General features: G+C 40.8%; 1 protein-coding gene across 4 annotated transcripts in view; it reads right to left on the bottom strand.

Annotated features, from left to right (window-relative positions):
- Positions 1 to 680: 680 nt before the first annotated feature.
- The window catches only part of ube2f (ubiquitin-conjugating enzyme E2F (putative)), a 211668-nt gene continuing 194873 nt past the window's right edge, over positions 681 to 17475 (bottom strand). For all 4 annotated transcript variants that reach the window (XM_063051737.1, XM_063051736.1, XM_063051734.1 and 1 more), the window contains one exon: positions 681 to 10319. In XM_063051737.1, the coding sequence (XP_062907807.1) occupies positions 10269 to 10319 (51 nt within the window). In that variant the 3' untranslated portion in view covers positions 681 to 10268. The remainder of the gene's footprint in view (positions 10320 to 17475) is intronic.

The following is a 17475-nucleotide window of genomic DNA, read 5'->3' as shown; positions in this document are numbered from 1 at the left end:
AGACTTAGAGTTGGAAGGCTTATGAATTAAGAATTCCTCAAGCTGCATAGGAATAATGTGAATAAATAGATGAGAAAGGTCAGAATATCAGTGGGATGGGAAACTAGTGATGGGCAAATAAAGTTCATGGTTGCACTTGACTGAACAGAGGTTCAGTAGACCCAGGTTTGTCCAACTGCAGCACATATCACTGATCAGTTTTGTGCTCCGTTGCCAACAGGGTGACAGGAGTTGAAAGAGCAGCTCCTTCCTCTTTCATATCTGAAGAGAATGCTGGAGGCTGAACCCATCACTTTGGTACGTTGGAAAGTCAATGTATAGTGGTAGTGCCAATGCAGTGAACCATTAGAACATGGCTAGAAATTCAGGTTGAAAATGACCAGGTCACAAACTCTGGCAACTGCTCAGGCAGGTGTGAATACATTCAAACAGTGACACACAGGCTCTGAGTGGTAAGAACTTGTACTGAGAGCACATGGTACTGGAGACCTGTGGCTGTGGGCCTGGGCAGTGGGAGGTGGACACCTACCCAATGTCATAGGCTCCACATGCACAAATAAGCACCTGGTCTTGGAAGATCTCAGGATGACCAAATTAATTTTCCAAGTCCAGAGGGCAATAAGCAGTAGCCCTCTTGGCAATGTTAATTAAGGATTTTTAAAAACCGCCATAAACTAACAACCAAACACAGTAACTAGTCTATGGTGTGTAGTATCAGACCTCATGGTTTGCTTATCAGTGCACACAGTATGAAGTATCACAAGTTATTGTCTGGCCTAGCCAAAGCAAAACTCCCAGCAAAATACACCACAGAAGGTAGCCATTTAGCCCTCATCAAATCTGCACAGCCCCTTTTTTAAAAAAAGTGACCAAGCTGTCCCATCCCTACCCTTTCTTCCCACAATCCTACAATATTTTCTTCTTCAAGTAGCATTATGGATTGTTCAGTCCCAACATGCTTTGTTGTGGAGTTGCCACATTTTTCCTGTGGGTGCTTTGGTTTCCTTCCATGTCCCAAAGATATGGTTTTGTGGGTTAACTGGCCATTGTAATGAGTGAGAGAAAGGGATGGGGAAGAGTGAGAGAGAGAAAATGGTATCTTTAAGGTGACAATTTCCAAATCATATCAATATGTCAAGGTAAAAATCTACCTCCAATTCCTTCTGGTTCTTTCAATCATTGCTGCAAACCAGCGGTTTGGTTATCAACTCTTCAGCCATGGGAATAACGACTGGACTTGCAGAATCGCACATTGGGAATAGAAACTGAACTCAGAATTGTGTTTCATACACTCATAGATGCATAGGAAGTATTGAAATCAAGGAATATTAGCTGAGCAAGTGTATCACATCAAATTAACATAATTTTTGTATATTTGCTAGTAACTTTTCCTATTGTGCCATGTATTGTGGAATAGTAACTAGATGTTTGTACACAATGACCAACTGGAAAAAGGGCACAGTAATATACATCATGGATTAATATTGGGTGATATGTCATCTCAACTTCTCAATTGATAGCAGTCTTTATCTAGAATTAACATTGTTAATTCTGAAATGCCCTGTTAAGTGGCCCAGCAAGCCAATTATTTAAGGACCGGGATAATAGATTACAAATGCAGGAAATATTCATGTTTTGTGGATAAGAAACAACTCCTGAAATTCTAGCAGAATCATAATTGAACACAGAAGATCAAATACCATGAACTAATGCCGCACATTTATCAGTTGTTAAGGAATAGGCATGTTTAATCCTTCTTAGAAAAAGGAATCTGCTGTCCTTACCTAGTCTGTCCTAAATGCAACTCTATACAAGCCTTTCAATCAATTGACTGGACTCCGCAATCACAAATCTTTTGTAGATCTGTCTCTCCAACACAACAAACCATTAGTCTTAAACATGGCAAAGAAATCTTCCTCGAATTACTATTTACTGCTCTACCTCATCTGATGAAGTAGTCCTATTTGAGGGAGCACTGAGTGTAACAAAAAGAGTCTGTACATATTCATCACCAACAGAGGCTCCAATAGGATTATTACTTCTTGAAGTTGAATAGCTGGTCTTGTATCCTGAGCGTTGAGAGAATACAGTAATGAACCTCAAATAATGTACGTGTTTATGTTTAATCTAAGATAGTATCCATGAGTAGCCTGCCAAGATCAAGTCGCATATAGACCCTCAGTTGTGTGGCATTGCTTGATGACAGAACCAGAAATATAAGCCACATAAACTGTTGGTCTGCAAGTTTGATATCCCTCGTTACCAAGTCAAGGAATCAAAGTTGGTTCATTTACAGGAGCGTGCCAGGAAAATCAACAAGCACACCTTTAATAAGGTGCCAGCACAGCTTTGTGATCCAAAATCCAATGGTTCAGTTCTAATTTCTGCCATCTGGTCACATCCAGTCAAAAATGAGGGAGCATAATTAATGAAAATGTTCTGTTAAACATGTTTTTTGGGATCTGGTGTCAGCAACATGGCTGCTGGAGAACCCAGCAGGCAAGCTCTAAAAACATGGTTGAAAAATCTACAAGCATTTTCAGCCAAGTTCCAAAATGGTAACCCTCCCAAGCTGGCAATTACCTCTGTCCAATAACAAGAAACAGCTAAGCAAACCAGATGTAGCAAAAGCCAAGTGCTTCCCATGCTCCAGTCCAAACTTTTCCAGAGCTTCTAATTAACAGAAAGTTACTCAGTCTTTGATATGTCCACAAATGAAGGGCAACCCCAGTGTTTATCAATTACCATTCCATCAATTATCATCAATGATGACACTGGACAGGTAATAATGGGGGAACAAGGAAATGGTGCATGAACCAAATAAGTATTTTGCACCAGTCTTCACTACGGAAGAATGGAAGACACTAGCAGTATGGTAGAAGGGGCCAGAATTGAGTGCAGTTGCTACAACTAGGAGGAAGGTGCTTGGGAAATTAAAATGACTCAAGGTAGATTAGTCACCTGGACAGAATGGACGACACCCCCAGGTTCTGAGAGAGGTGGGCGAAGAGATTATGGAGGCATTGGCAATGATCTTTTAAGAATCAATAGATTCTGGCATGGTTCCGCAGAACTGGAAAATTGCAAATGTCACTCCACTCTTCAAGAAGGGAGAGAGGCAGAAGAAAGAAAATTATAGGCCAGTTAACCTGGCCTCAGTGATTGGGAAGATGTTGGAGTCAATTGTTAAAGGATATGGTTTTGGGGTACTTGATAAAATAGGTCGAAGTCAGCATGGTTTCCTTAAGGAAAAATCTTGCCTTACTAATCTGTTGGAATTCTTTGAGGAAATAACAAGCAGGAAAGCCCGTAGTATTACAGGAAAGATACCAGCATGGATAGAGCATTGGCTGATTGGCAGGAGACTAAGAGTGAGAATAAAATGATCCTTTTCTGATTGGATGCAGGAGATTAATGGTGTTCTGCAGGGGTCGGTGTTGGGACAGCTTTTTACATTGTACACCAATGATTCGGATGTCAGAACTGATGGTATTATGGTTAAGTTTGTGGACAATACAAGGACAGGTGGAGGGGCAGGTTGTGTTGAGGAAGCAGGGAAAATGCAGAAGGTCCTAGAAGATTAGGAGAATGAACAAGGAAGTGGTAGATGGAACACAGTGCTGGGAAGTGTATGGTCATGCACTTTGGTCGAAGGAATAAAAGTGTAGATTATTTTCTAAACGGGGGAAAAAATACAAAAATCTGAGGTGCAAAGGGACCTGGGAGACCTCATGCAGGATTCCCTTAAGACTAATTTGCAGGTTGAGTCGGCGGTAAGGAAATGCAATGTTAGCATTCATGTCAAAAGTACTAGAATATAAAAGCAAGAATGTAATGCTGTGGCTTTATAAGGCATTGGTGAGGCTTCACTTGGGAGTATTTGGAGTAGTTCTGGGCCCCTTATTTAAGAAAGGATGTGCTGACTTTGGAGAGGGTTCAGGAGATTTTCACAAGAATGGTTCTGGGAATGAAAGGATTGATTCCTGGGATGGCAGGTCTTTCATATGAAGAAAGACTGGATGAACTGGGCTTGTACTCGTTGGAATTTAGAAGATTGAGGGGGGATCTGATTGAAACGTATAAGATCCTAAAGGGATTGGACAGGCTAGATGCGGGAAGATTGTTCCCGATGTTGGGGAGGTCCAGAACGAGGGGTCACAGTTTGAGGATAGAGGGGAAGCCTTTTAGGACCGAGATTAGGAAAAACTTCTTCACACAGAGAGTGGTGAATCTGTGGAATTCTCTGCCACAGCAAACTGTTGAGGCCAGTTCATTAGCTATGTTTAAAAGGAAGTTAGATATGGCCCTTGTGGCTACAGGGGTCAGGGGGTATGGAGGGAAGGCTGGGTTCTGAGTTGGATGATCAGCCATGATCATAATAAATGGCGGTGCAGGCTCGAAGGGCCGAATGGCCTACTCCTGCACCTATTTTCTATGTTTCTATGATTATCATATGAGGAGCAATTGATTGCTCTGGGCCTGTAGTCTCTAGAACTTAGAAGAACATAAGAGGATCTCATTGAAACCTATGAAGTAGAGAGTGGATGCAGAGAGAATGTTTCCTATGGCTAGTGAGTCTAGGACCAGAGAGCTCAGCCTGAAAATAGAGGGAGGTCCATTTAGAAAGGCGATGAAGAGGAAATTCTTTAGCCAGAGAGTGGTGAATCTGTGGAATTCGTTGCCACAGGTGGCTGTGGGGGACAAATCATTGGGCGTATTTAAGGTGGAGATTGATAGGTTCTTAATTATTCAGTGTATGAAAGGGTATGGGGAGAATGGTGTTGAAAGGCCAATGGATCAGCTATGATGAAATGGCTGAGCAGACTCAATGGGCCGAATGGCCTATTTCTGCTCCATGTCTTATGTAACTGTGCTTTCACATGAGAATCACTTTCTGATGTGCTCTTGAGCTCTGCTAGATCTCATTCAGAATCAAAATTAGTATCACTGGCATATGTTGTGAAATGTGTTTTTTGCCGCAACAGTACATTGCATTATATAATAATAAAAACTATAAATTAATAATAAATAACCATAAACATGTAGTGTAAAATGAGAGGGAAAAAAACTGAGGTAGTGCTCATGGGTTCATTGTCCATTCAAAAATGGTGATGGGGAACAAACTGTTCCTGAAACATTAATGCTCCTCACACTCCAGTACCTCCTCCTTGATAGTAACATTGAAAAGAGGGCACGAGGTGATGGGGGTCCTTAATGATAGATGCTGCCTTTTTGAGGCATTGCCTTTTGCAGGTGTCCTCTGTGCTGGGGAGACCAGTGCCCATGACGGAGCTGGTAGAGTTTACAACCTTTTCCGATCCTGTTCAGTGGCCCCTCCATGCCAGACAGTGAAGCAACCAGTTAGAATGCTCTCCATGGTACACCTGTAGAAATTTGCAAGGGTCTTTGGTGACATACCAAGTCTCCTCAAACTCACTAATGAGATAAAGCCGGTGTTGTGTCTTCCTTGTAATTGCATCAATATGTTGGGTCCAAGATAGATCCTCAGAGATGTTGATACCCAGGAAATTGAAACTGCTCACCCTTTCCACTGGTGATCCCTCGATGAGGACTGGTGTGTGTTCCCTTAACTTCCCCTTCCTGAAGTCCACAATCCCTGGTCTTACAGACGTTGAGTGCAAAGTTGTCACTGCGACATCACTCAACCAGCTGATCCTGTATGCCTCCTCACCACCATCGAGCCACATAGTCATGGGTGTATACAGAGTAGAGCAGTGGACTAAGCATGCATGCTTGAGGTACCCAATGTTGACTGTCAGTGAGGAGATGTTATTTCCAATCCACGTAAACTGTGGTCTCCCAGTGAGGAAGTCAAAGAGACAGTTACAGAGGCCTAGGTTTTGGAGCTTGTTGATTAGCACTGAGGGTATGAATGTGTTGAATGCTGAGTGTAATCAATATACAGCAGCCTGGTGTAGATATTACTATGGTCCAGGTGATTGAAGGCTGAGTGGAGAGCCAGTGAGATTGCATCCGCTGTAGACCTATTGTGGTGATAGGCAAACTGCAGTGGGTCTAGGTCCTTATTTAGGCAGGAGTTGATTCTAGCCATGATCAACCTCTCAAAGCACTTTATCACAGTAGAGCAACACATATAAAATGCTGGAGGCACTCTCCAGTCCAGGCAGCATCTATGGAAAAAGTAAATAATTGACATTTCAGGCTGAGACTCTTCATCAGGATGGATGTGTTTGTCATCATAGTAGATATGAGTGTCACTGGGCCATAGTCATTGAGGTAGTTCACCCTGCTCTTCTTGGACACTGGTATGATTGTTGCCATTTTGAAGCAGGTGGAAACCTCCGACTGCAGCAGTGAGATTGAAGATGTCCTTGAACACTCCAGTAAGTCAGTTGACACAGGATTCCAGAGCCTTACCAGGTACACCATCACAGCCTGATGCCATGCAAGGGTTCTCCCACCTGAAAGATGTTCTAATGTCCGTCTCCAAGACAGAGATCACAATGTCACCAGATGCTACAGGGATTCGCACTGGTATAGTTTTATTCTCCCTTTCACAGTAAGCATAAAAGGCATTGAGCTCATCTGGGAGTGAAGCATCATAGCCATTCATGATGTTAGATTTTGCTTTGTAGGAAATAATAGCCTACTAACACTGCAATATTCCAATTCCATCTCTAACCCCAATCGGAATTGTTCTCTTGTCCTTTAAATAGACATCCGTAGGTTGTACCTGGACTTCTTATATAGATCTGCAACATTGGTCTTGAATACCACAGGTCTAACCCTCAGCAGACTATGAATCTCCTGGCTCATTCAAGGCTTTTAGTTTGGGTATCTCTGATATGTTCTCAAAAAGGCTCACACACATGCATCACGGTCTTGATGAAATTGATGATGCCTGGCATATTCATTCAGATCTGAAGATGAATCCCTGAATACGGTCCAATCCATTGATTCAATACCTTTTTGACCATACCTTCTTGGTCCTCACCAGTAATGCTGCAGTCTTTAGTTTCACCCTATAATGCTGGGAGAAGTATATGTAATCAGACTTTTCAAAGTGTGGGTATAGGATGACATGGTAAGCATTCTTGATGGTGGTATATAAGTAATCAAGTGTGTTGGCTCCTCAGGTGATGTATTGGTGGTAGTTGCTTAGAGACCTCTTCAAGATGGCCTGGTTGAAATCTCCCACAATAATAGGGAAGGCATCAGGGTGCTGTTTCCAGCCTGCTGATTACATTGCTAAGTGCCGCCAGTGCCTGCCAGAGGTGGAATGTACACTGCTTCCAGCCTGATGGCAGAAAACTCATCCAGCAGATTAAAGCAGATTCCACCTCCTCTAACTTTAAAAGACTGAGTTTTCCTGAAAATGGTGAAGCCATTGGGCTGCATCACTGCATCCAAAATTGCCAGTGTGAGCCATGTTTCCATAAAGCAGAGTACCTAATGGTCCCTGATGTTCTACTGGTATTCTCTATGTTGGCAATAGGCTACAGATGGAGGATTTTGTAGGATCATTTGCGAAAAAGCACATCTTCACTGCAACCTAATTTGGTCTAGTATCAGCAAAGTGTTACTTTTATTCTTTTCATATTGTAATATTTTCATTTAATGGCCTCTCAGAGGGCAGTTAAATGTCAACATTAGTGTGACACTGGAATTATTGAGATATTTATGAACCAATTGGGTTTTTACAACAGTCCTTCTGTTAAATGTTTACTTTCTATTGTTGACATTGGCTATTCTAGGACTATGCCTCTTTTCTTTCCAAACTATCATGGTGATACTAGAACTCTAGATCATTAGTTTGTAATATAATATCACTACCATATGCATCCCCAGTTTTACATACCTATCTTACATGCAGATGATGAATCGCGTTTTCCCACAATATCATGAGATTTTTACAAGGCATAATACAGATATTTTTAGCGCAGGCCTACCAAAGAAGCTGTTGTAAGTTTAAGGATCACATGAAATACTTCACAAACAGGATACTTAGCTTTATTTATCTATACTTTATAAGTAGCTTTGCCTGCCTGCATCTTTCTACCAAAATAATCCCCAACTCTCTTCTTAAAACTCCGCTATATATCTCAATCACTTCCCTCTAAGTTAGGTTCCTAGTCACTCCATGGCTAAAGAAGTTTCTCTTCAATCCTTTCATGAATTTATCACCTTCTTACATTCACAAAATGCTGGTGGAACGCAGCACGCCAGACAGCATCCATAGGAAGAAGCACAGTTGACGTTTTGGGCATTTTGTGTGTGTTGCTTGAATTTTCAGCATCTGCAGATCTCCTCGTGTTTACTTTCTTACATTCATGGCTTTAGTTTTGGATTCTGTATCTTCCCTATAATTTTTTAATAACCTCGCTCAAGTAATCTTTTCTACCTATGAGAGGAGCAAGATCCACGAGGTCAAGCCTTCCTGGTGGGCATGAGATCTCAGTTAGGTACCATTATTGTGAATTTTTTTGTACCTTCTCCAGCGTCTCTAAATGCTTGAAATAAAATGGAGAGCAGAATTAGGCAGAGGCTTCTGAGTGCATGTTGAGCTAAGTTTTATGCAAATACAGCACAACTTTTCTGCTTTGCAGTTTTACCAGTGGGTTGTACAGTGTAAACTGGAGTACTTTTACTGCCAATTACATTTTAATAAATAACAAAAGCTTTAATGCATTGTATGTGTTAACTATTTGACAGTATTGTATATTTCTTAAGCAAAAACCTGAGTATTATTAACTGGTTACAACTGAGCAGTGCAGTGGTATCAAGTTAGCAGTGTTTAAATCCATTTACATAAATCACCTGAAGCTTGTCTAGTTAGAACTATGTTGTACATTTGCAGTTCACCCGCAAGTTACCTGAAGCCAAACAAGGAAGGTTATCAGCACCAGTATCAGGCTTGTTCCTGTACTTAAATTTGGAAAATTATATCCCCGACTACTATGTTACTCACATTTGGGACTATCCACTCATCCTTTCTTAGATGTTCCGGTGCTCTAAATGCAAATTCAGTAGCATACAGGCACTAAGTTCCTCACCCTACCTCCAGTGCAAAATGGTTTTGAACAAGCAAATCATTTCACGGACTTTTTTTTTCCTCTAATGTTTTCTCACACAAGACTTTGGGGCACTTACCAGAAGTATGGAATGTAGTTTAGTCACTTGGCCCAGTGAGGCCAATCCTTCTCCCCTAGGAAACTGGTTTGATCTTGATCCTTTCAGAAAATCTATTAATGTTCTTACATTCCAATTAAGTAGGAAACTTCTCCCCCACTACCTACCCAAACAACAGTACAACAGTAGGCAGCACTGGATTAACATCAGGAGAGACAGTCAGTAAATCAGGATTCTGGGGTGGGTTACTGGGAGACAGTGTGATTGGGAGAAATATATTAAAAGACACACTAATGACAGTATAAATATGTATGATCAACAGAGATACAGTCAGGAATACAGGGTGCTGGGATGAGACAGGATTGTGTAACGCGAGACCAGCAGAGATACAATGAGTAACAGAACTTAGGATAAGGAGTGACTGTGAGGGAGCTGGAATAACATCAATGGCACTGTGAAATTACACTTACACATTGTATAATAAACACTTGGTGATATATATGCAGACATGCAAGTACACAACATTTTCACATCTGGCAAAATATGTACTGATAGGTATGCTATATATTTCACACAAATAGAATCTTAATTTCATGTAGGGAGTTACAATTCTCAAACAACCAACAGCTGCAGCAGACACACTTTATCCATTAATTAACCAAGCAGGAGCTATGGGATCAGGAAGTGTGTCCAGTTTAAGGCAGTGCCCCTCCCGATGACAGACACCATCTCTCTGTGTTTTCCACAGTTGTTTAATATTTGCAAGCCACATGCTGTTAATGCTTCAAACACTTTTGCCTTAAGACATTTTGTTGCAAAATATTGTGGTTTCCAAACCATGCCAGATTACACTAGAAATGCTGTCCTTTGTGATTCAACAGTAAAGAGATAGACTCCAGGTGCTCTGTTCAATCCTTATAATTGAAGAAAACCCGACTATTTTGCCACAATAAGAGTAAATTTTCTTGAATCTTAGCCCAAAGTTGCCCATCACTTGCTGTACTGATGCTGAATTCAAATAGCACCAACAGCCTCTCTTCATAACAACAGTGATACTGGACTGCTGCAATCCAGTGTTTAATTGACGATCGACATCAGAAGGCAGAAGACTTGGCTTCCACTGCTTGGAGTAGTGTCCCATTAGACAGCTCACATGATCATCTTGCAAAGCGTTTAATATAATCCTGCACCTTACTCCGAAAATCCTCCTGCAGGGAAAACAAAGACATCAAGGGTTTTACTTAAATGTTCACCCTCACTAAATTAGATCCAAAAATGGTACGTGGATGAAACTAGCAGAGCAGACAGTTTCTGAGGAGACTGAAGCATGCACGGCTCCCTGTCCCCATTCTAGCAACTGTGTCCTGTCTAGCTGCATCATTGCGTGGTATAGAAGCTGCAAGGCATCGGATCGTAAGACCCTACAGGGGGTAGTTAAAAACTGCCAAGAGGATCATTGGGGTCTCCCCCCACCCTCAATCCAGCATCGTACATGAAAGGCCTAAAGCATTGTTGAGGATCACTACCACCTATCCCATGACCTCTTTGACCCACTACCACCAGGAAAGAAGTACAGGAGCATCAGGACTAGTACTAGAACTGCCAGACTGTGTAATAGTTACTTCTCTCTGGCTATGAGACTAATGAATACCCTGCCGCCACCACCAAGGTCTTGTTACTAGGACAGTGAGCTGTTTCCTGTTTACCTGTGCTGTGCACTATGTGCACTTAGAATTATATTTTATAAACTTACATGTAGTAATACTTTGTTTTATGTGCTCTGTGTGATACATGCTTTTGTGGGTACACCATGGTCTGGAGGAATGTTGTTTTGTTTAGTCGTACAAACGTTTGTAGAAATGTACAATCAGATGACAATAAATTCGAACTTTGTCAGCAAAATATTGATGGGGAAGCTTCAGAAACCAGTACTTGGAACAAAATGAATTTGCATTTAGCAGATCTCAGTAAGATTTATTAAAGGCAACTTATATTTGGCAAACGTTGCTGTCGTTGTTGAATTAAGAGAGGCCTGATGAGGACAGTGCAGTTTATACTGTGCATAAGGACACTCAAAAGACTAGCAAGATTAATGTTCATTAGATTAAAGTACTAATAACTGCATGGGTACAACATTAGTTAAAGGACAGAAATCAAACTATCTGGTTGCATTTCAGACCAGACAGATGAACACAGTATTATTCTCTTGAGGTAGGTATTAGACCCACTGGTCTTCCTGATTACAACAATGATCTGACCTGTGATGTATATGGTTTAATTTCCAAGTTGTAAATGTTTCAGAAGTTGGAAATTGCATAAACACTGAGGGCAGTAGCTCACTAAAAAGGGCAGACTTGAGACAAATAAAATTTAACAGTGAAGACTATTAAGAAGAATAGATGGAGATCAATCCAGAAAACTGTGAAGTGATCCACTCTTTGGGAGGCCAAACTTGAAGACTGAGTACAGGGTTAATTGCAGGATTCTTAGCAGTGAGAAGTGTATAGAATAAGGGGCATAGATAGAGTGGACAGCCAGTGCCTTTTTCCCAGGGCAGCACTGGCTAATATCAGAGAGCATAATCTTAAGGTGAAAATAATAGGGGATGTCAGAAGTAGTTTTATTTTTGGACCGAGAGTGGTGAGTGCCTGGGGTAACGGTAGAGACAGATACATTAGGGACATTTAAGAGACTCTTAGGTAGGCACATAGATAAAAGAAAAATGGAAAGCTATGCGGGAGGGAAAGGCTAGTTTGATCTTAGAGTAGGTCGAAAGTCTGTGGACTGAAGGGCCTGTAATGTGTTGTATTGTTCTATGTTCTAGTACAAACTAAATAATGTAATTCTGAAAAGAATGCAAGTCAGAGAAGCATCGGTGCCTATATACAATGGATTCTGTTTATAATTGGGTCATTGGTTAACCAGGGCAACTGTTTCTTTGGGACAACTCTTGAAGAACAAAAATTAATTGAGAAAATAGTGGAATTTCCTACATTTATCAGGGACATTATGCTGCTTAATTTGGACAGGAGCCCGTTGCTGAACAGTTTCTAACTAGTGTCAGTCACGTGCACTTACGTTGCCATTAGACACTATACTAGGCTTAGAGTGAACAATTTTTAAATAGTCTCGGTTGCATGTATTTTTGTTCAAAAACCAGTGACTTTTGTCACTGATAGTTGACCAGAAATAAGCAGTAAAACATTGCAGAATTGTTTGCTCACTGCAATTTCAAGCTTGGAGATACCAAACCCATCCGGGAGTGAAAATGAAATGATTTCACTTAACAAGTCAGGAATTACAAAGAATTTGGAGGTATCGCCAATCATAGAAACATAGAAAATAGGTGCAGGAGTAGGCCATTCGGCCCTTTGAGCCTGCACCGCCATTTATTATGATCATGGCTGATCATCCAACTCAGAACCCTGCACCAGCCTTCCCTCCATACCCCCTGACCCTCGTAGCCACAAGGGCCATATCTAACTCCCTCTTAAATATAGCCAATGAACTGGACTCAACTGTTTCCTGTGGCAGAGAATTCCACAGATTCACCACTCTCTGTGTGAAGAAGTTTTCCCTAATCTCGGTCCTAAAAGGCTTTATCCTCAAACTGTGATCCCTTGTTCTGGACTTCCCCAACATCGGGAACAATCTTCCTGCATCTAGCCTGTCCAATCCCTTTAGGATTTTATACGTTTCAATCAGATCCCCCCTCAATCTTCTAAATTCCAACGAGTACAAGCCCAGTTCATCCAGTCTTTCTTCATATGAGAGTCCTGCCATCCCAGGAATCAATCTGGTGAACTTTCTTTGTACTCCCTCTATGGCAAGGATGTCTTTCCTCAGATTAGGGGACCAAAACTGCACACAATACTCCAGGTGTGGTCTCACCAAGGCCTTGTACAACTGCAGTAGTACCTCCCTGTTCCTGTATTCGAATCCTCTCGCTATAAATGCCAACATACCATTCGCCTTTTTCACTGCCTGCTGTACCTGCATGCCCACTTTCAATGACTGGTGTATAATGACACCCAGGTCTTGTTGCACCTTCCCTTTTCCTAATCGGCCACCATTCAGATAATAATCTGTTTTCCTATTTTTGCCACCAAAGTGGATAACTTCACATTTATCCACATTAAATTGCATCTGCCATGAATTTTCCCACTCACCCAACCTATCCAAGTCACCCTGCATCCTCTTAGCATCCTCCTCACAGCTAACACTGCCGCCCAGCTTCGTGTCATCCGCAAACTTGGAGATGCTGCATTTAATTCCCTCATCCAAGTCATTAATATATACTGTAAACAACTGGGGTCCCAGCACTGAGCCTTGCGGTACCCCACTAGTCACCACCTGCCATTCTGAAAAGGTCCCGTTTATTCCCACTCTTTCAATCATCTTGAATGTTACAATGAAAATTAAGACTTGAAGTGTGCAATCATCAAAAGCATTGCATGAAGGCAGATCATTATCTGCTGACTTTGTTTATTTACAGTCAATCAAAAGAAACATGGCAGCGTAAACTGGATGAATACCTCTGTCAATAACTATTAGGAACTAATACACAGTTTTATAGCACTGGAGTAATACCAGTAGCATTCTAATTTGTTCTGTATTTCATTTAAATACATAATTTGTTACCCAGTTAAATAGTAGTTTATCTTTTTTATATCTTTTTAACGCTTTGGATAATTGGGGCAACCACTTAAATGGGCCAAGATATACCATTCCTGCTGTGTCCCAATTAACTGGAATCCACTGTAATAGAGTGCAAGACAAGTGGAACAGACAGCTTAAGTAAAGCACTGGGATCCTTGGCAATGAAGTTGGGCTAAATCTTCACCAAATTACTTTGCTCAATTCTGGGCATCATTCCAAAACAAGAACGTCAAAACCTCAAAGAAAATGGAAAAGCACTTTGTTAGAATATTTACAGGCATGAGGTTCCAGTCACTTGGTAACACAAGAGAAAATGGAAATGTTCTATTTATAAGAGAAAATAGAAAGAGAAAATATTCACATTCACAAATGCAATTATTAATAGAATAAATAAACAAACTGCTTTATCTGGGATAAGACCTCCAACTGGAGGACAGGCACTTGAAGCAATTGGCAGAGAACCAGAGGTTCAGAAGGAGACTTCTTATGCAACTGGATGTTGTGAACAGGAATGCAGTCTAAGAAAGGGTTTGAATCTGAATGAATAGTAGAAGGCGAAAAGAATTTGTGAAAATACTTCAAATGCAAATCACTGCAGGCTGAGAGCAGGGTAAGTGTGATTAATTTGATTGAATTAAACTAATTCAATAAAGTTGGGATGCAGGATAAGGAGAAGTGTTGTAGTTGCATGATGTGAGAGCTGGTGGTTCCTGCTGACTACATTTGCAGCAAGTATTGCTTGTTTGAGGAACCCAGGCTCAACGATGATGACTTGGAATCTGAGCTTCAAACACTGTGATGCATCAAGGAAGGGAAAAGTTACCTGGACACTGTGTTTCAAGACGCAGTCACAATCATTAGATTAAATACTTCAAATTTAGTCTGTGGGCAGGCACAAAAGTAGGTGTGCTAGAGGAGCCTTAGCCTTTGAGCTTAGCCAACAGGTCTGAGGTTGTTGCTCGCTATAAGAATGGTGGTTGGGCCTGTAGGAAGGATGAGCAACTGAACCGTGGCATCGTGATTCAGAGAGGCTTTCGGTGGAGGAGGCAGAGAAGAAAAACACAATTGTAATTGGAGACAGTCAGGGAAATAGACACAATTCTCTGTCACAAGTATCGAGAGTTGCAAAGGCTGTGTGGCCTGCCTGGTGCCTGGATTTGGGACATCTTATCAGACCTGCAGAGGAACTGGGAGTGGGAGGATTTGTCATCCATATGGGTACTAATGACGTAGGAAAGACAAGGTGTTCTACTGAGGGCATTTGAGCAGCTAGATACAACATTAAAATGCAAAACCAATAAGGTAATAATCTCTGGATTGTTACTTGAGCCACATGCAAATTAGCACAGGGTTGATAGGATCAGAGAGTTAAATGCGTGGCTCAAACACTGGTGTGGGAGAAGTGGGGTTTTAAGTCATGTGATACTGGCATCATTACTGGGATAAGAGGAAGCTGTTCTAAAGGGACAGACTCCACCTGAACCATGCTGGGACCAGATCCTCGCAAAATGCATAACAAGGGCTGTGGATAGGGCTTTAAATAGTAGGGTCCAACAGGGTAAAATAGTATGGGTGAAGCAAAAAGGAAGGAGAGGCTACTGAAGTCTCCAGAAGTTTAGAAAAGGTTAAGAATATAACTTCAGGCAACTTGGTGACAAAGTTACAACAAAGGGTGATGAATACGTGACTGGAAGTGTTATGTTTCAAAGTTCAAAGTAAATTTATTATCCAATTATGTATACGTTACCATATACTACCTTCAGATGCATTTTCTTGTAGGGACTTACAGGGGGAAAAAAATAACAGAATCTTGAAAAACTACCTAAAACAAAGACTGACAAACAACAAACATGCAAAAGAAGACAAACTGCAAATAAAAAAATAATACTGAGCATGAGTTATAAAGTGTCCTTGAAAGTGAGTTTGAAAGCACGTAGTAAATGCAAATAGTATGTGCTGTTGTAACTATATGTGCTGTGTGTTACTGCATGCATTGCATTTTGTTCCTTGGTCATAGAGGAACGATGTTTTGTTTAGCTGTATACACTGTATGGTTGAATAACAATTAAGCTTGAACTTGAAATACGGTAGATGATGACCTTGTAGCACAGCTAGAACTTGGCAAGTATGAAGTTGTGGGCATCAGAGTTGTGGCTGAATAAAAATCACAGCAAGGAGTTTAACATCCAAGTACTGTATACACATTGTATCTAAAGGACAGACAAGTGGGCAGAGAGAATGGGGTGGCTTTGTTGGTAAAAAAAAAAATGAAATCAAATCTTCAGGCAAAAGTGATGAAAGATTGGAAGATCCTTGTGGGTAGAGTTAAGAAAATGCAAGGGTAAAAAGGCCCTGATGGGAGTTATATACAGCCCTCCGAACAGTAGCCAGGAGTACAAATTACAATAGGAGATAGAAAAGGCGTGTACAAAGGGCAATGTTATAATGGTCATGGGGAATTTCAATATGGAAGTAGACTGGGAAAATTAGATTGGTGCTGCATCCCGGACAAGGAATTTGTAGAATAGTTATAAGCAGCTTGGGGTTGAACTAATTACCTAACAATTCTGGATTGGGTATTGTGTAATGAACCTGATTTGATTAAAAAGCTTAAGGTAAAGGAACCCTTAGGAAGCAGTGATCATAATCCAATAGAATTCACCCTGCAATTTGAGAGAGAGAGAAGCTAAAATCAGCTATATCAGTATTAACAGTGCAATAAACGGAACTGCAGAGACATGAGAGAGGAACAAGCCCAAGCTGTTTGGTAGGGGACACTAGCATGGATGATGGTAGAACTGCAATGGCTGGAGTTCTTGGGAGTAACTCGGAAAATGCAGGATCAGTTCACCTCAAAGAAGAAACAACATTCTAAAGGGAGGATGAGACAATCGTGGCTGACAAGAGAAGTCAAAGAAAGAATGAAAGCAAAAGAGAGGGCATACAATATCGCAAAAATTATTGGGAAGATAAGGGATTGGGAAACTTTTAAAAACCAACAGAAGGCAACTAAAAAAGCAATAAGGAGAGAAAAATTAAATATGAAGTTAAGCTAGCCAATAACATAAAAGACATCAAAAGTTTTTTCAGACATATTGAGAGTAAAAGACAGTCAAGAGTGGACATTGGACTGATGGTAAATGATACTGTTGAGATAGAATGGTGGACAAAGAAATAGCAGATGAACTGAATAAATAACCTTGCGCCAGTCTTCACTGTGGAAGAAAACAGCAACATGCCAGAAATTCAAGAGCGTCAGTGGGACAGAAGTGATTGTAGTCACTATTACTAAGGAAAAGGTACTTGGGAAGCTGAAAGATCTGAAGGTAGTGTTGGATATGCTGATACTGATCCAGAGGTGCGTCAGAAGTCAAGGAATAAAATTTGGTGTTCACGGCTTTATTATTGTCTCAAAAAAAGCACTAAAAGGACCAAGAACAAAGAAGTTGTAGTCACCTATACTAAAAACTAGTTTAGACTGGAAGATAAAGGACATTTCATTATTTTGAGGTAATCTATGAAAGAGTCAGGTTCAGTAGAGTGACACAATGCAGAGAAAATTCGAGAAAAATGCTGCTACATTACAACTATTAAAAATTTACTGAACAATTTCACACATACAGGTGATTACATAAAAATTATAAGCAAGCACTGGAAAGTTATACTACAAGAAAACATAAGAAAAATAATAATTCTACACCATAA

Source organism: Mobula hypostoma, chromosome 6, assembly GCF_963921235.1.
Source record: "Mobula hypostoma chromosome 6, sMobHyp1.1, whole genome shotgun sequence".
Lineage (NCBI taxonomy): Eukaryota > Metazoa > Chordata > Chondrichthyes > Myliobatiformes > Myliobatidae > Mobula > Mobula hypostoma.
Note: the sequence above shows the minus strand (reverse complement) of the source record. Positions and strands in the feature narration are given on the sequence as shown.